We start from the raw sequence: 25327 nt of genomic DNA on the forward strand, positions 1-25327 counted from the left end.
TCAGTGTATATTTATTTCAAATGAGAGTTAATCTTGTTTAAACTTCAAAATGAAAAAAAAATAAAAATCATCATTTAAGCTACCAAACCCTGACTACACAGCTTTTGAGGGGCAGAAAACTGTTTAGATGCCTTATTTATCCCCTTTAACATGCAGTAACTCTCAGTATGTCATCTACAGTTTTGGTAGAATACCATGTGGCCTTTCAAAGGAGTGTCAAAGGCAGTTTGTGCTGGATGGGTGTGTATGGCAAGGGAAGAGCTTAATTTCCAGTTTAGGTTTTGGTTCCTCTGCTCAGCACTAAATCTGTGTAGGTGCATTTTTTTAAATGAGATATTCAACTGCTAATACAAATTCTATAAAGCAACCTGCTTTGATTTCTGCTTTATAGGAAAAAAAAAAAAGAAAAAGGTTGGATCTGTTGAATTAATTCCTGTGGCTCAGAGTTGCCATGCTGAAAGGAATGGCCACTATACCAGCCTATCTCACTGCTATCTTTCAGCTTCTCATTTCTCTGTATTCAAAGGTCAAACAAAACCCAAGTTATAAATAAAAGCCAAAGAAGGTAAAGTGAGCTATGTGGTAAAGAATTTATGTCGTCAATATTACATGAGGTAAGCAAGCTGGTTGAAGAGCAGCAGCTCTTCCCATTCAGCCGTCATGGCAACGGTTTGAGCAGCAGTAAATCTTATTGACAGCACGCAAAAACCCCAGCATGCAGCACCTGTCAGGTTTGTTTCCATACCAAAGGGTGGGGAAGTTAATCAGGGAGGTGGGGAACGTCACTTTTTATCTCTGTGACAGTATCTGCCTAAAGCCTTTGGAAAATGCTTTGGTCTGTTGGAATATGCACTGGGTCCATGGCATGCAACAGTGTATTCAGTATTTAGCATGTGAAAACCAGGCAACCTCTTAAAAATAAGTATTTGGTTTATGCTGTGAAAAAGTGTGTTGTAATCGGAGCAAAATAATGTGTTATATATATACAGAACTGTGGCGGGAATATAAGAACCTATGGACAGAAGTGTGTTACAATCAGAGCATGGAAAAAGTGGTGTTTTCTTTATTACGTTTGCCATCAAAAATAGACTCTCAGACAGGTAGATGAATAAAGTTATCTAAATATGATATCTTCATGTAGTGTTAGACTAATTTGAAGTTCTGTGCCTGAATATGTTTATCTGCAATGTAAGACAAAGGGTGCTGCCATGAATCATTCTTTGGAAAAGTGAAAGATTGCCACACAGTGAGTGCTCATGTAACAGAATCTGTCTATGGGAAACAGGATTGCAACTGTACAAGCTAGATTTTATAGAACTACATGAAATTTAAACTTCATTATTTTTAACTTGTCAGTTTTCCCTCTCATTGTCTATATGGAATGGCTTCTGCCAAAGGCTGTTAAGTACAGCAACAGCTGTCACAAGGAAGCAGCAGAAGTAGAACACTGTTCTCAGATGATCCACCCAAACTTTAGCCATTCACAAACAGTTTACTCCTTTAATCCAGATGAATTTGGGCCTTTTCAGATTTATATGCGAAGCATCCAACTAGTGCAGTTCTTTTCTGACAATGGTTGTTAAGGAAGAACAAAGGCATATGACCTTTTCACGTTGCAGATATGCTCCCTGTATGTACTTTAGTTCACATTCTCTTTTTCCAGTAACAAATGCAACCATCTTTTTCTCCCCAGTACATCTAGGCATGTAAGAGCAAGCTAGATCAAATGTCATCGTATAGGCATTCACATTTCTTGCCCCTACTGATTATACTGAGCAGCTTTTAGAATTCAGATGAGATGTTTACTAAAAAGCACTAATGATTTACTGTTTTGCATGTTTTAGACTTTGCTGTGAGAATAATAAGCTTATTGTTGTAATTATCCTTGCACTGTTTCCTACAGTTTCTTACCACTATGTACACTATATGCTTAATTGAATACATATTATAGTTCTGTCTGTGATGTAGAAAAGTGAGGATTTTTTTTCTCCAGCTCTCCTTACCTCACATTGTGTATCCTTTAGCTTGATAGTTTTGTTGTTTGTTCTTTCTACTCGAAAAGCCTTCTGTGGTTCACTCCAGCAAGTGCCAAAAACATCTTAGTTATCCAAAATGCTAGCAGTAGCTGCCATTATGGAGAGATGTGACCTTCTACATTATGACACTGCTAAGCACTCTTGCATCAGTTTATCCAAAGCAATGTGATATGAGGAAAGTAGTTTCTTTCTGCAGTATTCCAGAATGGTCACGAACTGTAACAATTAATGCTGCACAAATATTTGGACTTGGCTTCACAGGAACTCTTCTGCTGCTTCACCTTCTTTAAAAGAAGCAGGGCAAGGACCATACTACAGCCCACACATGATGCTGAAGCTAAAATGCCTATGAAACACTGAAAGCAGAAAATTAGTATTATGATTTCCATCATAAGTTTGGGGCTTGAATGTGTTGAAACAACCTGTCAGTGATCTAAGACTGATCTAGGAAACATTAACTGCTTGTTTCTTTATCTTTCTTCTAAACCCTTACAGTAGTTCAGAGTCTGAGATGGAAGAGGAAGATGAGGAGGAGGAAGATGAACTACTGCTGCCTCAGCAACCCCCTTCAGACCTGGGTGGTGTGCCATGGAAAGAGGCTGTGCGTATCCATGCCCTTCTGAAGGGAAAGAGTGAAGAAGAGATTGAGGCTGAGGAAAATCATGAGATTGAGTACAAAGAAGATGAGGAGGAGGAGGAGGAAGATGAAGATGAAGAGGAGGAAGACGAGGAGTCAAGTGAAGGTTAGAATGATTTGTTCTTACTTTTGCTAGACAGCAGGGAAAACTGAGTTGAGTATTTGCCATGCAGAATGAGAAATATTTGCCTTAAAAAACTTTCCTTCTTCTTTCACTGCTTTATTGCTTTGATTTTCGAGGGGATTGCTGTCAAGGAAAACTTTAGGCGATCATTCTGGATGCAGATCTTTGCCCACAGGGCAGTTACAGCACTAGTACCAGCACAATATGCTTCCCATACACCATGCCAACATGTGCAATTCACAGCTTTGTGACACTGTATTGTTTTATTGTTGTTTTTTACTATTATTGGGAGTTGGATTTGAATGTGCCCTTTGTTCTTTGGCAGCAAGAACTGGAGGCATTGTGGAGGCAGTGTTTTCAGTTTTGCAGAGTGTCTTGCTCAGGGGTAATGCCCTGTAACTGTCATCAGGGCATCCCAGGAGAAGCTACTTATAGCTTTCCTTAGTTAAAAGACGTCTTCAGAAATCAAGGAGTTCAGATGGTTTCCATTTTAGCTCTGAGGGATTTCTGTGGAAAATCTTAGGGAAAGACTCCTTCCCCTGTGTTTGTCTCAGTCATCAAAATGCAAAGTTTGCGCTGAGAATAGACATGTTTCCAGTGTTTCACCACCATGCCAAATTTCTTGCTGATGTTGTCTTTGTACTCACATTTCCTTTTTGTGAAGACTAGCATACTCCAAAGAGCTTCTTCTTAAAGGTCTTTGGCCACCTAGTGCAAGCAGAGGTCCAGGTTTTTGAGCCCTAGTGGCAGATTTGTTGATGAGCTCAGCAGACTGCTTGGCTACTTTCTCAGCATAGGAACTATATCTCCATAACTGAAGTCTGTGGAAGTCAAGACTGCTTTTTAAGTACGGTAACATGCATGTTGTGTGTTCAGTCTGCTAAACCATGGTGTTCTCAGACAGACTTTGTTTCTTTCGAGCAGTTTTCCTGTCATACACTTTGAATACAGCAGGAGTAGGGGAGTCGCTGGATTTCCAGACAGTCTCTCTTTCTGATCCTGTCCTTTCTCTCTCTCTTTCTGTCTCTCCATCGCTTGTGTGTGTAAACGCGTGTCTGGTGTTATATATGGATGTGTGGTTCCCTCTGCTGTAGAGGGAGAGTATTGCCCTTGGGAGAAAGAGCTGCAGCAAGGCCTCTGGCTTCAACATCTCTCAAATGAAGAGGACACGGGTACATTTAAAGGTACCCATATACCATCTCCACTTCCATTTCCCCGAAGAAGGGGGGAATGTTTTAAAGAGCAGGTCCCACATGAGAAGTTTCTGAGTTGTACTTAATTGCTTTACCAGCTCCCTAAAAACTAATTTGGTAGGTTTTGTTGTCTTCATCTCCCTGTACAAATGCCATAGGTCAGGTCTGACATGGCCACTGCTTTTAGGCAAAAGATAAAGCTGTCAGGTAGCTCAGGATATCTAGAAAGCCTGGGCAGTTTGCTATTGTAATGTGAATGGGCAATGACCCCTGCATATTTAGAAGTTTCAGATTTGTTCTATACACACAGTCTAATTGTACCTGTGCCATATGTCAGCCACGTGGGATACATCAGAAGTCCTGCCTTTAGATGGCCTGTGTCAGCAAACTTGCATTTTTTTGTTGTTGTCCTTTGTGTGTGTCTGTGGGGAGAGTCTATGGGGGAAGCTAATCGAGCTGTGGCAATCCCTCATGATTTTTCAAACAGTCATATAATGGGAAGAAAATTAATCTAACATTCCAGTCTAACTGATTGTGTTATGTTACATGATGCATTCTCTTGCAGTTTATTTCTGATGGTTGCTTTTTTCTTTAAGCACTTGGTCCTAATAACTTGTTAATCCCTTATTTCCTCAATGTGGTTCATTAGAGCCAGAACACATAAAAGGAAAATCCAAGTGCCTTCCTGCAGGTAAGAGGGCATATGCAGTTGTCAAACTGCATATTTTGCAGCTTATGGTTGTAACAACTGTAGTTTGGCTTCTGACTTTTTTTTTTTTAAAAAAAAAAAAAAAAAAAGGAAGAGCAGTTATATTTTTTTCCAATTTAATTTCTCTGATGGAAAGAATGAGAAGTATTATTAATATGGCTGAAGAGCATAACTGAAGAAATTCCCCCATTACAGTTGCAGTGTGCTTTAGACCTGGCTCCTAAGGAGTTGATTTGTGGGTGGCTTGTCATTCTGTTAAACATTGAGACTGCCCACTCCTTATAAAGTGCTGGTAGGTGCAACTGGAGGAGGGCTACCTTTCCAAATGTAAGCACAATTAATGTTGTCACGGTTTCTCTTATCTCTTTCCCTGTATGGGCCACCAATTAAACAAGCGTCCAGCTTCCTGCAAAGCTTAGCAGGCAGCTTTGAGGGAAGGCTACACCAGCAGTCCTTTGAAATTCTCAAGCATTTAGGCCTCAAGGAAACTTTAGTTTTGCCTGTTAGCCAAGTAACAGTCCTACATGGCTGGCTGTGCTGTGGTTTATTTACTGGAAAAGGTGAGAAGGACCCATGTCCTGCGCAAAAGAGGCTGAGGCCGCTCTCTAGAGACTCATGGAGTAACTGAAGATGTGTATGTTACACTGGTCTAAATCCCAGAGAAATCCATTTTAAAACATGCAGTTCACGTGGGACCTGCTCTTTCCAAGCCTTGCTGAGTGACTATATACTTCTCAGCCATTGCTGGCAAACCTAAACCTTTTAACACAAAATTTTGCGTGGCGATGCAAATGCTAACTCTACTTATCTTGGGGCCTGCATGTGAGTGCTTTGGTGCGGAGTGAGAAAAGCCTGGGTTCCTGTCCTTGCAGGTTGTCCAGTAGCTCTGGTAGACCATGCAGTTGTGCCAACTGATACGAAAGCTCTCTGATGAAGCCACAGAGACATAAAACTGCTAAATACTTGGCTAAATTGTGAATCCCACTCTGCATTTGAGTTTGTGCTTCTGAACCCTTTTCTCCTTTAACAACCAGATTCTGTCCTTCCTGCAGTTCCTTCTGCCTGTTTCTTCTGCAGTTTTAATGCCAAATGTCACACACAGTCATTCCTGAAACAGAAGTCCCAAACATTTTGTCATGTCTGGGGAAAACATGGCTGGGAGAGAGGAACTTCATTAAAATGAGACAGCAGGAAATAATGATTGCAACCTCTAGATGCTGCTAATGTTTCTTCTTTCCTTCAAACACTAGTTCACCATACAAAAATCTAATTGCTTTTGAGGTGCTAAACTGCTGAAACAGTGTTTTACCCTACTCAGTGGTAATCCAGCTATTGTGAAAATTGGCTTCCTACTTTATAAATTAAGTGGACGTTTTACTTTTCAGGATGCGTCTCATTTGCTTTTGAAGACCGCTCCTGCAGTCACTGAATGCCTGTCCCACATAGAATGAGTTATTTTATTATGGGTAAATAAAACCTGAGCTATACTCCCATAGCAAATAGCAATAAAGACAGGGTCTGTGAATATAATACTCGTCTCAGGGTGGATGCTCACAAAGTGGGTATTCTGCAGCAGTTAAGCATGTTGCTTATCGGTTGCTTTAATGCCTGTTGGTCCCTTTGACACTCAATGAATAGCTCTGTTTTGTGTAGGCAGGTAGTTGAGAAGTAATGCTGTTTCTTTTAAACGAATTCATTTGTGTGACAGGAATTCCCTTCTGGGAAGGTGGGGGGGCTGTTAAGTCATAATGAAAAAGCTGCTGTTCTTCAGAAAAAATTCTGCCCTTCGAAGAAGTCAGTACAAAAGAGCAAGAGCAAACAAATTAGTGGTTTAAGTGCTGAAGTAAGTATGCACCCATGTGTGCATACCTGCACATATGCACACAAAACTCTGAGATCCATCATGTAGTTTAATCCACAAAGAAATATGCACCCAGCATAGAAAGGAGTGCTTAACCCACTAGTAGGGAATGAAAGACTTTGTTTTGGTGCATCAAACTACAATGCAGATTGTCCCTTGCCTTTAAGAGCAAGATGTCTTTTGCAATAATCATAACGAATAGGCTGAAGGAACTGGAAATTTCTGCAAAATTGGTATTTACATACCACATACTGTTGGACACCCAGAGAATGTCTTTCTTTTCAGCGAAGCTGCTTGCAATAGAGATAATCTACAGCGCTGTTTTAATAGTGTATCTCTGCCTTTGGAATGGCATTACTCAGCTTTGATGGGAAGTATGAGGGAGAGCTGTATTGGTGTATGCGTGCACAGACAATGCTGAGCTTTTTCTGTCTGTCTTGCAAACTGATCTCAGCCAGTAATATTTTCTTTTCTTCTTTTCTTATTTCCTTTCCTATGATGTGTTACCTTTCCTTTCCACTGTTCTCCCCTCTCTTCCTCCCTGTCCTTCGTACCACCCTGCCTACAACCTGGTGCGCCATGCCCTCCTCTGGCTAGCTGGAAACCTTAGACTGCAGCAGATTGTAAATCCTGTTGATCCTCTGGAGATCCTGGCAGATGTGCACTGGACACACATCCGTGAAAAAGAGGAGGAGGAAAAAATGGCCCCAACCTCAAAGTCCTCCACCTCCAGAGGTAATCTCCCCCCAGCCCCACAGCATCAATTCCTAGGTCACAGTTGCAGCTGTTTAACTCTGTTGCGTCTGCACCTTCAAGAGAAGTGTACTTCACCAGGGGCAGCAGTGGTTGAAAGGAACCGCTTTCAAATTACACCAAAATTACACTTGGTTAAACATGTTACTTTTCAGGTCCGTGTCTACTTAAAATGACTGCTTTCTCAGCTCTGTGGTGGTCTGACTTCTTCTGACCCATTTGTCTGCTTGCTTTGATTCTATAGGATCTTTCCTGACTGCACACATGATTTGATGGTGCTGGAAATCTGCCCTCAGTAACTGACTTTAGGGACAGTAATGGAAGCTGTCTTGTGTTTTTTGTCACAGTGAGGACTACGCCTCTTTAAGGAAAGTGGAATGGCTACATTCTGTAGCTACTACAGCAAAGCCAACAGGGTTGGCTTCTGTGTCATTTCTCAGATGCTGCGTAACTGCATCTGCTATTAGCAGGGAATAATGGAGTTACAAGGGCTTGTAAATCTGATTAGTGGTGGTTTTGACCCCCTCTGTTTATGATTTGACAGTGTATCTGGGTTTTTTTGAAGTAAGCTGTAGTATTTTTGAGTTACCATTTACTTAAAGGAAAATTGTAGGGGGGAATGGCAGAAAACTAACTCTCTTGTAAGCACCTTTCAGCAGTCCCTGCTGACCTTATGCTAAACTATACTACAGTGTGTTTTAAGGTAAGTATGTCATAGGCACTTTGCCTTTGCAGAAGCCTAGGCTTAATAAAAGCTAACCATGCATTTGATATGTGGTGGTCTTCTCTCAAAAGCTGTGACCATTGTGCCAGCACTGTAGCAGGAGTAAGTATGCAGTAGGAAGGGGTGTCTTTTACAGGAAATGTCAGATTAAGTTAATGACTGATCTATATTTAAAAAGCCTAGGGCTGTACTTCACATTGCCTGATCATGTTCCATTCCAGATAATTATCTTTTCCTCCAAGTTCTGGAGGTTTGTTTTCGGTGTTTTTTTTTCCCTAAATCCTGGTCCAGCATGATACACAGTTCCAGATCAGTTTTGCTACACTTATAATTATGGTTTGTAGAATGTGCTGGGATTTTCTGTTGTGAAATCTGCTCTCTGCATGTAAGAGAAGGGTATTTCCATCCCACTGCAACTACAGAAATAGGCTGTGTTCAACTGTCTGTAACATTCAGTATTGCTGGACTAGTTGCTTAATGTTGAAGAACTCTGAGTAAAAAATGTTAACTTTGTAGCACTACAGTTTCAGAGTTTATCTTTTGATTTGTGTTTTGTAATTCCGACTTTTCCATACTGTGTTGGTACAGCCATCAGCAAAAGAAAGGAAAACCTGTGTTGATCCTTCCAAGTTGATTTTGTGGTCTTTCCAGCTTCCTTTGGGAAGCAGGGCAATATATCCTTCCCTTAAATCTGAGCCGAACTAGGACAATCCTGATTGACAGATTAGCTGCTTCAGTTACTCTGTCATGCAGTACAGGTATGTGCAGGCATATCAATAGGTTTTGTTTTGTTTCTTTTTTTTAAAGGCTTGTCACTTTAAGCACTTGTAGATACACCATAAGTTTAAAATTTGAGTTCAGCAGACAAGTTTGTTCTGGTTGAGCTGTATTCTGTGATACGAGATGTTTGGAGAGCCCATCAGAGTATCACCAGCAATAGGGGTTGATTTGAAAGCCTGGGGTAGTGTGGCAGTACGCAGAAGCCCCTCTCATTCTATTTCAGGCACTCTTCTTCATCTGCTGCTGTTCACAGCTGGACAGCAGAGGTTCTGGGGTGCCTGTTATGGCCGTCCCTCTCTTGTTGCTCAGCTCTTTCATCTCTTAGTTTCCCTGCTCTGCAGAGTTTCAAGTGGAGCACTGCAGCAGCAATCCACTGGTCAGATGTGGTGTTTTTCTCACTGTGCTGTCTGTATTTCCTCTAACATTGCAGATCTTAAAGGAAGATTAGGCTCCTGACATTTGTGTGTTATCTTAATTTAAATCCCAAGTCTGGAATTGGTTGTTTAACATCTTTTATTCCTGTATTTGCTACTGGAAAATTTCCCTTTGACACTCTTCTGTTTTAGTCGCTTACTGATGGTCTAATTTTGATTTCTTACAATTTATTGTTTTTTAAATTCAGCATCCGACCTTCCCTCCGTACGCCATGAGGCGGTACAGGCGTGGCTGGAGACTGTCCCTGGAGGTAGTTTGGTGATGTTCTATGTATTCCAATGCACAATAACCCTGCCCGTCTCTTCTCCATGCCTTCAGCAGCTGAGCTGGTACTTTAACCCTGGAACTTACAGCCCTGTCGCTACTGCATGACTGGACGTGGAGGGAGGGAGGAAGGGGCAGTGTGCATGCTCGCCTTGCTCAGGCAATCCGTTCTTGCATGAACTCGACATTTGTTGTAACCCTTCTGAAGGCAGGCCAAACAGAGAGGTTATCTTGGGTGCAACAGAGTAGAAGGAGCAATTTAGTTGAGTGTTTCGACTTGCTTTGTAAGCTGAAGATTTGGACCTGTTATACTTCCCTTAGTTCCTTGACTAAAAGAACAAGAGGCTTTCTCACAGTTGGAAGATCAAGTGACAGAGTGTGCTTAAAGCAATTGCAGTTCTCTGTAGCAACTGCAAACTCTAGTTATCTGGTGTAGAAAACAAGAAAGATGAATAAGGTCGAAACTGTAATCCTTAGGAATAGCGACGGCTGTTGTGTCTCCTTTGACTTGGGGTTCACGTTATTTAGGAAAGCCTCAGCTGCTTTTTTTTATATGGTCCTGTAAGCTCCATTACAAAACTGATGAGCATGAAGATTCTGGGTTTAGAATAAGGGAGTAAATTTGTGGAAAGCGGTGAAGGTATTTAAGTCAGCGGAACAGCAGCAGCTCGTGGCTAGGTAGTTGATCTACAGCTAGGTTGCTTTGGCACAGCAGAAGAGCTAGCTTGCCTATAAAACTTTGCTTCTGCTGCTGCTTTGGTGAGGCAGCAGCGTTTACAAGACATTTGCACACAAGGCAGTCTGCTCACAGCTGCTAGCTGGTGTGAACCAAGTGCTGGTCCCAGTTTCTGGCTGCTGTAGTGTGTAGCTTCTGAGTTATTGTGTGACAGCTTTTGGCCTCTTGCTCCTTATCCTAACTGCATATATGTATATACACAGTATACGTATAATATAACCAGCCACCTGCAAGCTCTTCATGTCCCTCAAAATGAGATCCGCCCCTGCACCAAGTTGTTACTTATTTGTGCATCTGTAATTTCCTGTTGAATTTTGTGTACCAACCTATTTAAGAGTTGATTTTCTCCTCTCCGACACTCCCTATGTGTGTCATACCAGTTCATGGCTTCTGGATCGAAAGACGCATAAATGTAGTGGTATCTGATATTCCTTACATCAGAGTGACATTTTTGCAAGTTCTGATTAAGATTACTCACATCTGCTGCTACCATAAAACCATCCCATGATGTTAATTTTTCCAAAATGACATAACCTACTGCATACCTAAGCAACAATAAGGTTGGAACACGGTTTGCATTTATTCAGTAGGTTTGTAAATGCCCCCTGTGGGCAGTCCAGCCTTTGCCACATGATTCAGTCTCCTACGCCTGATATCTTTAAGATTCTGCATATTATAAGCCTCTGACGTAAGGGAATAGACCAGTGCTTTATCACACATAAATGTAACTTCCTTTTCACAGTAGCTGACAGAAAATAAACTAGCCCATATGTTTGTCTGTCTTAATATGGCAGAGGAGAAGAGCATGGAAAAAGATAAATTCTTGAATTGAAGGAAGAAGACAAAGCACCTGCTGAAGGCCGTGTTTTAAAATAAGCAAAAACCTGTATTAGAGAAAGAGGAGGGGCTGCAAGACCTCAATTTTAGGGATGATTGATTTGGTTTTGAGATATTCTTAATTAGCAACGTTAGCATATAAATGGTTCCAAAAGCCACATCATCGCTAGTCAACTGGAAGGATCAGGGGCTACGCCCTGAGTCAGGAGAAAGCTGGCGTGGCACCATTCGCTCCCATATGGCTGAATTTTTTAGCTGTCCAAAACCAGGCGACTGAGTTCAGACTGCCTATTGCAGGGATGTCAAACTCATTTTCAGCGGGGGCCAAATCTGATGTTAGGGCTGTATAAATAGTCTTACTCCTACATTTATACACTCCTAACATCAGATTCGACCCTCTGAAGGCAGCTGCGAAGCTGACGTGGCCCCCGCTGAAAATGAGTTTGACACCCCTGGTCTATTGGGAACAACCTCCAGCCCAACCGTGGGAATTAACTGCTGGGAGTCGTGCCAGGAGCCTTCCCAAAGCCCTCCTAAATATGACAGTGTGACACTGTATGCATTTAAGTCCAGAGACTTGCACCGCTTAGTTTACTGGTATAGGTGCAACCAAGAAGGTTACAAATATATCTGTTGTCATCATTATAGGACCATATCCTATGTGTATAATTAGCAAATGTTGTGCATAATGATACACGCTGACTGTGTACACATTTGCAATAGGATATACAACAGAGTTAAATGTCCGCATGTTGTTGAATGTGAATTGATGCTAACTCACTGCACAAATCTAAAAATGTAGTTGATTAACTCCACTGTGGAAGAAAAGCTGAAAGTGCTTGCTTTGTTTCTTGTATTTAAATTATGTCCTATGAAAATGCTTAACAAAAAAAAAAAAAAAGGCAAATCATCCAAAGCACTAGAAATGGAACAAGGTGCCATAAGGTTTAGTTTTTCTTTCTTTTAAAATGTCATTTAATAATGAAATTTATACCACACAGTTTGGTCTTGTCTCTCCTCCTAAATTAAATCCTCTCATAAGGAGTAATGTCAAATGCTCTTTTCAGAGTTACAAATTCAAGAATCTTCTCTTTATTTTGATCCAGCAAATCAAATTATGATCTGTAACAGAAAAGATAGTTTTGAATATATCTTTTTATTTACTTAAAAGTATCTCAGTTAATTTGTGTCCTAGTTACTTGTAAAGCATGTCAGGTTTCTTAGACCTTTTTATTAAGGACTGCTGTAGCTGCACAGGTTTAAACAGTTTCCAGATATAATAATGATCCTTCCTGGAGCTGGACATTGTCTCTGACTTACATCCTCAAAAACCTGTTTCATTTTCAAGATGAACAGTTGTGGTACATCATACGGTTTCAATTTTTGCCTCATACACATATGCTATAAAGTGATGGTAAGTGTTCTGTTGTGGTAAAGAAAAAATAATCTTCCTGGAAGAAGAGTAAACTTTGTTCTGGTTTGGTGTCCAGAAGTCCCCTTCTTGTTTAATTCCTCACAAGGCCTGCTGCTCAAAAAAGCCCCGGCTGCTTTCACTGCAAGTGCCTTGGAGACTCACCAAGGGCAGGCATTCCTTGATTTGACAGACTTTTGATGTGTGATTTCACCCTAGATGCTTTTCCAGCTGACACATTTCAGGATTTCTTGTTTCAGCAGCAATTAATAAATATCTCCACTATAAGCTGTTGTTACAGTTCAATGTAGAACCTTTTCACTGTATAGTGGTTTTTTCGATTTTTTTTTTTTCTTTTCTTTCTCAATATTTGAATATATTCTAGCTCCATGTGAGGACGAGCTGGGCACAGAACCTGCAGACACAGAAGGGCAGGCTGGTGAAGAGGGAGACACAGGTGCAGAGCTGGATGACGGTAGGGAACCACTGTGCACCATTTAAACCTTTTAATTGAACAGAATTGTATTGGCAGAAAATACTTTGGATGAGGGTACTTAAACCTGATGTGATTTTTAGTGATGTAGGAGTTTGTTTCAAATACTCAAGAGGGAGCCAGGAGTGAAGGACAAAAAGAAGCAGAAGAACCTTAATGCCATGGGTTGTAGGATAAATTTCTTGTGTCCTCTCACCATTTACTAATTAGAGGGCTTGGTCTTGTGTCCGTATTCAGTACAAATCCTGCTGAATAACTGAAATGGAAGTAAATTTGTGAAAAGTCCACAATATTATTCCAAAAATCTTCCCGTGTTAGTGTAAAATGAACTGCATGTGCCAGAAGACATTGAAACATTTCCAGAAAACCATTAAGGTATGACTTCAATTACTGATTTAGTTATTTGCACTAATAGTCCATCATTTACTGTTTAAATTATTCTAATTAGCACACACAAAAAGGAGTGAAACTTTTAAGTATTCAGGTTGTGAAAGCAATTAGCACCATGTGAAGAGAAAGGAAGGATTATGAAATATTTTTAAATGATAAACAGATGTCCTGATGGACTTGTAGCCAAGATTTCTTGTTTTTTTCTTCCCACCCCATGTGGGATCAGATGACATCCCATCTGATGCAGAAGCAGAGTTTCGCTTACATCAAGGTCGCACGGAAGAGCCAGATCTAGAAGTCTCTGAGGATGAAGAAGATGAAGGAGCAGAAGGTGCTTCTTGCAATGTGACAGAAGGTAATAGCTTTGCCACCAGTGTTGGAATGATTGTAATTGCACTTGAGGCAGTCTATACATTTATTAGATTTAAGAGAAGACAGTCTCTTTGATTTGAACCATCTTGTTGTTCTCAGTGGCAAGGTATGTGCTTGCATTAACATTTTGAGAAGAATGTTCTGAATCCATTAGTTACAGCTTCCTAAAGCCTGAGAACCCATCTAACTGCTTTTTCTTATGTAAGTTTTAACGTTAAAAAGCTTGTCCCATTTTTGAGATTTAAATTTTTCTGTCTGTGTTCCAAGATGTCCAATCTAGACTTCGTAAAAAGCCAAGAAATTCATCACTACTTGCTATGTGTAACATAAAAAAAAATAGAAAGTTAGTGGTCTCATGTGTTTTGGCAACATTTTTGCTTTCCTTAGGTCCGTGCAAGCCATCCATCCCTGTTCAGTTGTCTAGCGAAAGTGTTCTTCCCCTGTCTCCAGCTGAGAGTCCCAAAGCAAAACAAGCAGAGGTAAGAAAGGGAACCTTTGAAGTTTTCCATTCACTACCTGTGCTTTCAGTGGAGCAGTTTGCTGGATAAACTATGAAGGACTGACAGCAGTCGGCTTCCTTTTTTTCCCTGTCTCTATAATTTCTGTTGATCTTCATGAGGTCTGACTTCATTTAGACTTAAGAAATAATGTGCCATCTTTCCTGTCTTGGGAGTGTAGTGACTCTGTCACAGTCACACAAGTTCCCATCACAAAGCCCCAAAAAGTATTACATAGGATATTTTAATTTCAATGTGCAGTTAATGAGAGATATTTATAATGCATGATGGGAGCCATAAGTAAGGTGTTTCCTGTTTATCCTGGTTTGACTATCTTTTCTGTACCAAAAGCAGATTCTGTACAGTTGCAATTCAAAATTATATTTGTATTACTTAATAATAACCAAAGCAGTGTTTATTTATTCCAGAGTAACAACATAGTTCAGCATAAGGAAGTGAGACATAAATGATGTACTGTCCTATTGTCAGGCCTGGAGTCAGCATGCAAGCACACTATGGTGTTTCCAGCTACTGGTGTGTAAGAGTGAGAAGTACATGACCCTTAAAATGTTCAGTTCAAATTTTTCCCTCTCAAGTGGTTGTTTTTAAGGAATTGCTAAAAGATTAGACTTTATCCCAGAGAGTTTTGTCATGAACCAGTTTACTTTTACAATGAACACGTTATGGGATAACACTGGTTTGCTGACAGCAATTGATGACATTTGCTTCCTATTAAAATTAAGGGGTTTTCTTTTTAGGACCATCTAATGATTCTGTTACACACAGTTATTGTTTATATCAGGACAGTGCCTAAATGCAGTACTCAACTGTGTGTCATACAAGCACACAGATCGAGAGGTTCATGCTCTAATGGTCATGTGCAAGTTAAACCAGACTGTCTACATTCAAAAGAAACCTGGTGCAAAAGATCGTAGAATCACAGAACATCCTGAGTTGGAAGGGACCCCCAGTGATCACCAAGTCCAACTCCTGTCCCTGCATATGACAGCCTCACAGTTCACACCGTGTGTCTGAGGATATTTGCCCAAATGCTTCTTGCACACTGTCAGGCTTGGGGCCGTGACACCTCCCTGGGGAGCCTGTTCCAGTGCTCCAGCACCCCCTGGGTGAAGAACCTTTTCCTAATATCCAATCTAAACCTCCCCTGGCACATCTTCCTGACATTCCCTCGGGTTCTGTCATTAGTCACCAGAGAGAAGAGATCAGCACCTCCTCCCCTTGTGAGGAAGCTGTAGCCGCCATGAGGTCTCTTTTCAGTCTTCTCCAGGCTCAACAAACCCAGTGACTTCAGCCACTTCTCATACGGCTTCCCCTCCAAACCCTTCACCAACTTCACAGCTCTCTTCTGGACATTCTCTAGTAGCTTTATATCCTTTTTATCCTGTGGCACCCAGACCTGCACCCCATGCTCCAGGTGAGGCCGCACCACTGCAGAGCAGATCGGGACAATCACCTCCCTGCCCAGCTGGCAATGCTGTGCTGGATGCACCCAGGACACAGTTGGGCCTCTTGGCTGCCAGGGCACTGTTGGCTGACGTTCAGCTTGCCATCAACCAGAACACCAAGATCCCTCTCTGTGGAGCTGTTCTCCAGCATCTTGTCCCCCAGTCTGTATGTACAGCCAGAGCTGCTGTGTCACACGCGCAAAATCCAGCACTTGCCCATGTTGAACTTCATGCAGTTGGTGATTGCCCAGTTCTCCAGTTTGTCCAGATCCCTCTTCAGGGCCTCTCTGCCCTGGGGAGTGTCAACAGCTCCTTCCAGCAGAAAATGCTGTCTTGATGAGAACTAGAGAGACTTGCGTCAAATCTGTCCAAGATAAGGGACCTCCACAATATACAGAGATGGAAATTCAAAAGGAGAGCAGGAAAGTATAGAAACAGGTTTCTGGAATTCAGTTTAGTGGTTTTTCTACCAAAAATTAAATTTGCTTTGTCATCTACAAAGGACAGTTTATACAACGGGACAGAAAACTGAACCATACCTGAGGAAAAATCCTAAGTGGTGTTCCAGACCTGTGAATGGGATGCTGCATGTGGGTTGTTTTAGTCTTGATGATTGGATGGTTTCCTTATTGCTGACTTTGATAAAAGAAAAAAAAAAAAAGAAAGATAACAGTATTCTAATGTGCCCAGTGACTATTAATATTTCCTTTTTTATTTTTTGTAGGATGTCAAAGATCCACTGGCTGGAGTACTCCGTGCAATAAAATCTCCAGAGGCACGCTTTTTTCCTGAGCCTTTCCTTCTTGAGGAAGGACCAAAGGATGAAACTCCCCAAGACAGGAAAGTTAAGAGCCCTTTGGTGCCGCTCTCTCCTGTGTTATCCCAGCCGGCTGCATCACCGGAAGCCATTGTACCTACATCGCTAGCAGAGTCTCAGCCAGCAGCATCACCATTGGCTTCATCCCCAACATCTGCTCAGACACCTATCTGTTCCCAGCCTTTGCCTTCTGCTGAAACATCCATTCCATCCCCAGCAGAGCCTCCAGTGTGTTTCCAACCTGTCCCAGCCTTAACATCTACTCCTTTAGCCAAACTGGTCCTTAGGGGCCAGGATAGTGAGGTGGAAAAACTGGGGAGCCCTTCTACTGCAGAAGAAGCCCTGAAACGGAGTAATCTTGTAGAAGAGTTCTGGATGAAGAGTGCTGAAATCCGGAGGAGCTTAGGACTCACCCCAGTAGACAGAACCAGACGCTCAGAGACGAACTTCACTGTATCTGCCCTTGAGACAACTCCTCTAAAGGCTTTTAATAGCGAGAACATTTCAGGGGATGAAAGGGTTCACCTCGTGAAACCTCAGCCTGCCCCAAGAAGACAGGGACTGTCCAAGTTAGAAAACGAGCAGATTTCTCTGCTCACTCCAAAATCTCCATCAGAAAAAGAGCTAAAGAGTTCCAGTGAAATAAGGGGAGATGTATCCAGCAGTTCTGGACTTGGCCTTCAGGAGAGCTCGTCTAACATGAGAACTATGGCTAGCCAGAGCTTCAACACTTCTGACTCTACCATGCTTACTCCTCCATCAAGTCCACCACCACCACCTCCTCAGAATGAAGAACCAGCCACTTTGCGTAGAAAGAGGCATCAAGCAGTCTGGCAGAATGAAGTTCAAGCCAGGTCACCTCCAACACCTGCATCAACACCACCTGCTCCCTCACGCCGTGAGCTGACCTCTGCTGCCAAAGAGTCAACCCAGGCCAAAAAAGATGATGTGCGGAAGTCTTTTGCAGAGAGTGTGGATGAGATTCCTTTTGCTGATGATGTAGAGGACACGTATGATGACAGGACAGAAGATTCAAGCCTTCATGAGAAGTTCTTTACACCTCCTACCAGTAGGCCAAGGCCAGAGAAACCACTTCTTTTGCCCTTGGTCAAAGAAAATGGTGGTCCACCCTCAATGGAAGGAGAGGTTAACCAAAAGAAGAGAGTGTTGCCTGAAATTTCTGTGGAGGCGAAGGAGCTTGCTGAAGAAAGAATGAGAGCCAGAGAGAAGTCTGTCAAGAGCCAAGCACTGCGTGATGCCATGGCTAAACAGTTGTATAAGATGAAAGATATGGAGATGGCTGCAACTGCTGCTGCTGCTGGGACCACGAGGGCACGAAAGGCATCTTCTATGCCCTTGAAGACCAAAGAGTTGTTTTATGACTCTCCAAAGCATTTGGCCTTGAAACTAGCAGAGGGATCCACACTAAAGCATGAAGCTGCTAGTGAGAAGTTCTCAACTCCTGCTGCTGATGTAGCTGGACCTGAAGGGTCTGTCACCTCTTCAGAAGGCTCCAGTGGGAAGAGTAAGAAAAGAACTTCTCTTTTCTCCCCTCGTAAAAACAAGAAGGAGAAGAAATCCAAAAATGACAGCAGACTTTCTGACAAATCTAGTGGTGGGACAGAGGAAGGAACAAAGCCTAAATCATTATGGAAGTCTGTTTTCTCTGGGTATAAGAAGGACAAGAAGAAGAAGACTGATGACAAATCCTGCCCAAGTACTCCCTCCAGTAGTGCCACTGTGGATTCTGGCAAGCACAAGGCTTCTCCGTTGATTACAGCTGCAGGTACAATAGATGTGTGCTGCTGCACTGGGTACTTTTCCTACAGCTAGGTGTCCTTGCAAGTAAGTTTGGCTTACTTTGTCATTCAGCTACGGTGCTGAGTGACACTGCTCCCCAGTGTTAAATGGGCAGATCAGGGTAAGTGCCAGAATTGTATGTTTGTGTATTGACAGAATTAGTTGATATACCACTGAAACAATTGATGCTTAAGTAGACGCCTCACTCTTTATATGTACAAGGCACATCTGCTTTCTGCCTTAGACTGATTTGAGAAATAAGCACTACTTGCTGGAATCAGTTGTTTGTGACATTTCATCTCTGTTTTAAATCTGATCCTCATATTTTCCTTGGGTGATCTGTTTTCTTTCTTTCAACCTGGCTCCATGCGTGCAGGAGACTGCAGAGACACAGTCATTCCTGTGTTCTCAGTGATCTGGCAACTGTCTGCTGGTCTGCGAAGTGCAGTTTCTGTGGCCTCGTTTAAATCTCTCACATGCCAGCAAGAGCAGGCAGAGGTGTTTAATGGCAACTTGTGAAATTGTAAATAAATCAGCCATAAATGTGATTGCAGGCGAGCATGTTACATTTCTCTGGCCTTGCACAAGTAGCCAAAACAGTGCCAGCTGCTGTCATCTGCTGTATCTCTTGTAAGAGCATTGAGACAGCACAAAGGGAGAATCATGACCATTATTTTTAACAATGTTTGTGGAAAGTGATGCTCTCTTGGAATGAAGCTTCTAACTAATATTGATCATTTTGTGAAGTGGTGCTTCTCTGATCACTCTAATTCCAGGTGAAGCATCTGAGACTCGCATATAAGGACGAAGTGTTTTTACAGAAAGAATAGTTAACACTTCTCTAACTTCCCCGTTTTATTCCCGGCTTCTCAGATTTGCAACTCCGGCAACACCTGAGTTTCTCAGAGGACTCTGACCTCTCCAGTGATGATATTCTGGAACGTTCCTCCCAGAAATCCAAGCAGGTAGGCAGATGGGCAATTCGTTTTAGGTGGTTCTAGCATCATGCAGATCACAGGCGCAGAGAACCACATCAGAAATGTGGATGATTAATTTTGTTGTTTTTACTAGTTCTTTCATGGAACAGGCTTTCCTGTAAGTTGGCTGACTGTTCTGTCTGAAATAAGTTGTTTTCCTAATTGCAAGCTACTCCCCACTGTTATTATATGAAGGATCAGTTGACTCCCTGTGACGTTACATTACAACAAATATCACAGTCAGAATAGTGAATCTTGTCCCAGTTGTGAGCATGCCAATGATCTACAGAAAACAGACATTTAATGCCAGAAGCGTAAATTTCACTGGCTCTAGTGGTATTAGCAAAAAGATAACAATGAGATAGTTCTCACTTTTTGTCAGGGTCCGATTTTAGGATATTGTTTTACCAGCCTCTTTGATAGATTGAAGTGGTAGAATTCCAAGCAAACTACAGACAGGAATGTACTTTTGCATACATCAAGAACATAGTCAAGCCAGATCTTCAACTAAGAGGTAAGCTACAGGTTGCAGTTTTGCAGCTCATGCAGGTTTGCTTATTTTTACTGGGAGAAGAGAATGTGTACAGTCTGAATCAGTAACTTATCTTTTTGGGGAAAAGATGAACCGTTCCTTCCATTTGACCCTGTTTTCTTCGAGGACTTCTTGGTTGTTGCTGAGTATTTCCATATGTCTGTGTATACAGATAACAGCTGTGAAGCTGAAATCCATAGTAGTGAACCCCAAATGAAATGCCAGTAGATAGGGGTTGTTGTTAGCCTGGTGTTCTCATTCCAGTGTGGTCTGGTCTCTGCCAGTGGGTCTCCATAAAAGCCCAGAGAGAAAAATACATTTAGTTTATTTGCACATATTTAAATGTGGAAAATATATGGTGAGAGCCAAGTGCCAAAGTTAGTTGCTTTTAAAATATTTCAATATTAGTATGGCACTTACTTCAAAAATAAGTGAAAAATATAAGGAACAGCTCAATCATTGTAATGGGGAAGAGCCCTTCTTTCATTCCTGAGGGCTTCTAAGCTCTGTTTGGTTTGGAGGAATAAGTAGAGACATCATTGACCCTACAGAACACTAAGACCCTTCTGGTACTGAAGAATGAAAAACATGTGTTCCCACTGCCCCTTCCTGGTGGCTCCACATGTTAAACACACGTGGGAAGAAGAGGCCGTCTCAGAGGGTAGTGGTCACAGACACCAGTGGTCTGTGTCATCCAGTGTGCCCAAATCACTCTCCAGTGGCAGGATCTAGTTGATACTTGGCTCAGATGCCAAAGCTGTGGAAGTACTGCAGATTAAAGTGTCACAGGAAATGCCTTCTATATGTATATAGTGGAAAAACAAATAGAATAACTAATGAATTTAAGGATGGTGGAAGGAGTTGATGAAGTAGGAATTTTTTTCTCTCCCCCTCCCATTCCTCCTTGCATGCCCTCAAGGCGTTTCATGAGAAATTCTGCATTTTCCAAGAGATGCAGAAGAACGAGGTACCTGTGGCTAGCAGAGGGCAGAAATGCAATACAGGGGGTTCAGATAAGAGTTACAGAGTTACTGCTCTGCCTTTTTAAGCTCCTTCAGGAGGAAGGAGGGCTTCAGTTAGGTCCATGCTTGTTTCCAGGTGCGCCTTGATGGTTACTTTTTTTGTTTCTGTGCTAAACTACTTTGATTTAGAATAGCTTTTGCAGGAAAAAAAAAAAAAAAATGTCATCACTGAGCATTGGAGGGGACAGGTGACAGTGACAGATGTCTGGAATCCTAATACTGAAAACATCTCACCAGCTCTGTCAAGGGTACAGTTGGTGGTGTCTCATTTTCTCCATTTTGCTGTTGCTGAAGTTCCATTAAGAATTTATTTTTCAGCATCTACCTATTTTCTAAAGAGTAGTTTTGAGAATTAATTTATTTCGAGGAAATGAATCTGAGAACTCCACTTACCTAGTTTTATCGCATCCTGTCCAAGGATGTAGAACGTACATGCAAATACTGAACTGCTTTGCTGGCAAAAGAAATATAGCTGAACTTCGAGATGTCAAAACTGACTTTGTGCTGATTTGGGATGGGGGTTATGTTTATTAAGTTGCAAACTACATGCTCCTTACTATGAGGAAGAGTTGACTTCCTGTGTGCTACATAACTTTTATGTGAACCCCTCTCTCAACTGAAATTCTGCTTGTGCTGCTTTTTTGGTAACTGTAGTGAGCTTGCTTCCCAGACAGCTTGCTCTGTTTAGCCTGTTCTTTGTGATCAGCAGCGTATTAATTCAGTGTTGTTTAATGTAGTATCTTTCAAGAGAAGTATCTTGTAAAGAATTCCTAATGTAAATGCCCTGTGGGCCTCATGCTTATAGGTGTGTGTCATTGTGAGTGTTTTTGTTGTTGTTCCTGTACAACTGTGGTATTGTGATTAGATGTGCGTTTTACGATGGCAGGTAGCTTGCTTTATACTGAAGTGTGCATACATCCTGAAGCTGTTCTGTGGCTTTTCATTTGTCACTGTGTTTACTTAATTGAATGTGAAAATGCAAAATGCTGGCTCTCTGCCCAGAATGGCACAATGGCCTCTGAAATTTACATCTCTTATAATAAACACTTTAGTTTACTTTCCTTACTTTCAGATACAAGGTAACGCAGAATGTCCCTGGATAGAGAAGGTAGTGATTTGTCCTTCCTTTCCTCATCCCTTTTCTCCTCATCCCTTTTCTTTCTCCTCATCCCTTTTCTTTCTCCTCATCCCTTTTCTTTCTCCTCATCCCATTTCTCCTCATCCCGTTTCTCCTCATCCCGTTTCTTATCATAATTTTATCTCCTCCAGCTCTCTGGAGGCTCTCTTCTTAGACAGGGAGATTCCATTACTGTAGGGCACATCACCTGCTCTGAACCCATCTGGTGTTTCTCCTGTCACAAAGCAGTGAGAAAGATTTATGATGTTAGTTAAGTGCAAATGATCATTTCTATGAAGTAGAGATAGTTTAAACCCATTAAATAAACACAATTCCTAGGAGATGATGTAAATCAGATTGTAAACAGAGAGTTGTGTGAGAGTAATACGTGGTTCACTGAGCCGGTTCAGACCAAACATGCTTCCGAATAAGCCACTATTCCAAATCCTAAGCCAGAATTTTGTATGTGTGTATACATGTACTTGCTCAGTGAAGTTTAAAACCATAGGTATGTAAAGGCCAAGTTGACTGTATCTTCAAAGAGGCCGCCAAAGCCATTTGTCTTCAGGAGAGTGCCAGAAACTTGGTTTTGCACACAGACATTCCATTGTGCTTCACCAGTCTGGGTCATGTTCAGCATTTGCAGAGTTTTATGTTTCATTTAAAACCAGCTTTGTTTTATTAATGTGCATCTGTTTTCAATGTTGAACTGATTTTGCTTCATTTTGTATGTTTTTTATTTTTTTTCCTTTACCATTCCCCCTTTAAAGTCGATTTATGTACCACACGCCTTGGCATTCAAGAGATCATATTCGTCAAAGGTAGTATCTCCATTCCCACTAGTTGGCCATTGTTGCATTGCATGTCCCTGTATTAACCCATTTTATCCATAGCTCCCCATCACATGTGCACTAACATCACAAACGTTGACTGTGCATGCGTGAGATGTTAGCAGACATGGGCAGCAAATTCTTTGTAGAGGTTGTCGACCAAAAATGCGTTAAGCTCCGCATTGTCTGTCTGGTTAGAATGCATGTGACTATCAGTGCACAGCAGTGCATTTCTGTACAGTGATGTGGATGATCTTTAAGCTTCAGAACAAATTGATTTTCAAGGCAATTTAATATGGATGCATATTATTTTTTTTTTTTAATACTGAGAATACGAGTTCAAGTGAATTGTCACACTTTAATCAGCATCCTTCAAAATTGCTGAGTTCACTGAATTTGTAGTGAAACTGTGTCAAGCTAAAATAAAGCCAGAAGTTGCATTTCTATTTCATGAAAGTTGCTGGTTTCTGAAATTCTTATTGTCCTGTCTTCACAGTCACAACAGTGTTACATGGGATAGGAAAGTCACACGCTTTATCACTTTGCCTTCTGTTTTGGGTATAATTGTGGATTTTGTGTTAAAAAAAGAAGAAAAAAGAAAGAAAAAAGAAAGAGTAAGGTGTTTACTTCTTAGAGCTTTAACAATGGTGCTTGCTAGCCACGTATCTGAGGGATTTTTAACAGAGATGTGATATTACCTTAAACTCTCTTCTACCAAGAACAATGAACCAGAGGTAGACTGACCAATGTGGCAGTACAATAACTAGATAAAGTAGATTTCAGAGTGGTCTGTCTTAACATTTGTCTTTGAAGTTGACTGACCATGGAGAAGATCTCTTTCCAGAAGTGGAAGACATCTGTTCACAGCTGTCCCTTAAAGCCTACATACATGTATATGGGAAGAGAGTTCTCTTCTTCACTGTAGTTCATTTAATACCTTTGTGAAGTTTCTTCAGCACTCTTAACAGTCTATGAGAGGAAGGCTTCCTAGACTACAATACAACCAACTAGTATACGTGATAAGATATTAAACCCCATTTCAAAAATGTTAAAAAGACTTACTTGTTTTAAAACTAGTTTCTATAAACATAGCCTTGCTCCTTTTGGATGGCTTCTGGTGGTGCAATATTCTAGCTGTAGTTTAGGAGTTGCTTGCTCTGTTTTACATCAGCCAGTTTTGTGGGGTTGCTCTTGAGATGGGATTTCCCATCTCACACCAGAGTGTCATTCTGCTTTCAAATGTTTTTTTGCCTTCTTGATTCATAGAAAAGTTGCAGAAATTTACACAGGTAGTCTCTACCGATTATACCGGTGTAACAGCCAACTATGGATGTTCTTGCTCCAGAACAAAATAGAGAAAGGGGAATACCAATAAAATTACCCTAGTGTATAATAATTTCTTTGCTTATACTGCTGTATCTATTAATGTAGTTATGCATTTACTCTCTTTTAAAGTGAAATCAAGGTTACCCCTCTATGTGGTACTCATTGATTTAACTAAATCCATTTGGCTAAATCTGTTGAGAAATAGGATATAGATTTTATTTGATCTTTGGAGAGAGGTTCCATATCGCAGTGGAAGATGGGGTGGGACATTATATAAAATCACAGCTTTGCAGTTGGCTTTTATGCTTCTTCACTCCTGATTTGACCCTGAAATTGTTGCTCACTGCACTGTGAACACCTTTGCCTACAGAAGCTTGACTTTTGACACAGCCATGGCAAAGACAAAATACCTCCCTTCTGAGATTTTGGAGGATGGTCATCCCTCCCCCCATACTTCTGAGCATCCAAATGAAATCTACTCCTGTTTTACCTTCTTTTAGAGAGCCTATACAGAAGAGGAACTGAATGCCAAGCTGACCCGGCGAGTACAGAAGGCTGCCCGTAGACAAGCCAAACAAGAGGAGCTAAAGAGGTTACACAGAGCTCAGGTACTGTATCACAGTCTTCTTGTCATGGCAGATCGTTAACTATGTGAAGGCACCACGATCCTGACATTCCTCTGTGCGTGTCAGAAGAGGATACAGAGACACAACTTCCCTCTGTTTCTACATGGTTGTCTGTGCTCCTACTCCCTCTTTTCAAATTTTACATTGTGTCACAGATGTGGGAAGAACGGCTGAAACCTATCATGACCTTCCATTGAGAAAAATAATGACCGTAACACCTTTCTAGCTGCAGAAGAGTGAAGCATTGTGCACTGAAGGGAACTGCAATAGTCAGATAAGGAAGATGCACCTATCATTGCTTTGCTAGATTATGCTGCTGGGTGAAGTGTTACCAAATTAACCTTTCATTACCAGAGAACCTGTTGGAAAACTGCTGGCATCATCTATAGGTGATGGGATTTGTTTAAAACTCAAAGTACAGGCTCAGCTGACTGAATAGCATCACCTTTCACTTCAGCATTTACGAAGGTGTTTGGAGTTGTAGCAAAAAGGGGAGTATCACGGTGTCTGCAAAAACAAGGGATAGAATGCAGGGGGGTGGGAAGGGTGTTGTCACTGGAGG

General features: G+C 41.5%; 1 protein-coding gene across 5 annotated transcripts in view; it reads left to right on the top strand.

Annotated features, from left to right (window-relative positions):
• The window catches only part of MICAL3 (microtubule associated monooxygenase, calponin and LIM domain containing 3), a 150978-nt gene that overhangs the window by 102515 nt on the left and 23136 nt on the right, over positions 1-25327 (top strand). For all 5 annotated transcript variants that reach the window (XM_080346275.1, XM_080346271.1, XM_080346273.1 and 2 more), the window contains 8 exons: positions 2532-2779; positions 9440-9502; positions 12886-12975; positions 13610-13738; positions 14143-14234; positions 16443-18321; positions 19209-19300; positions 24640-24747. In XM_080346275.1, the coding sequence (XP_080202401.1) occupies positions 2532-2779; positions 9440-9502; positions 12886-12975; positions 13610-13738; positions 14143-14234; positions 16443-18321; positions 19209-19300; positions 24640-24747 (2701 nt within the window). The remainder of the gene's footprint in view (positions 1-2531; positions 2780-9439; positions 9503-12885; positions 12976-13609; positions 13739-14142; positions 14235-16442; positions 18322-19208; positions 19301-24639; positions 24748-25327) is intronic.

The sequence above is a fragment of the Nesoenas mayeri genome, assembly GCF_963082525.1.
Source record: "Nesoenas mayeri genome assembly, chromosome: 1".
Classification (NCBI taxonomy): Eukaryota; Metazoa; Chordata; class Aves; order Columbiformes; family Columbidae; genus Nesoenas; species Nesoenas mayeri.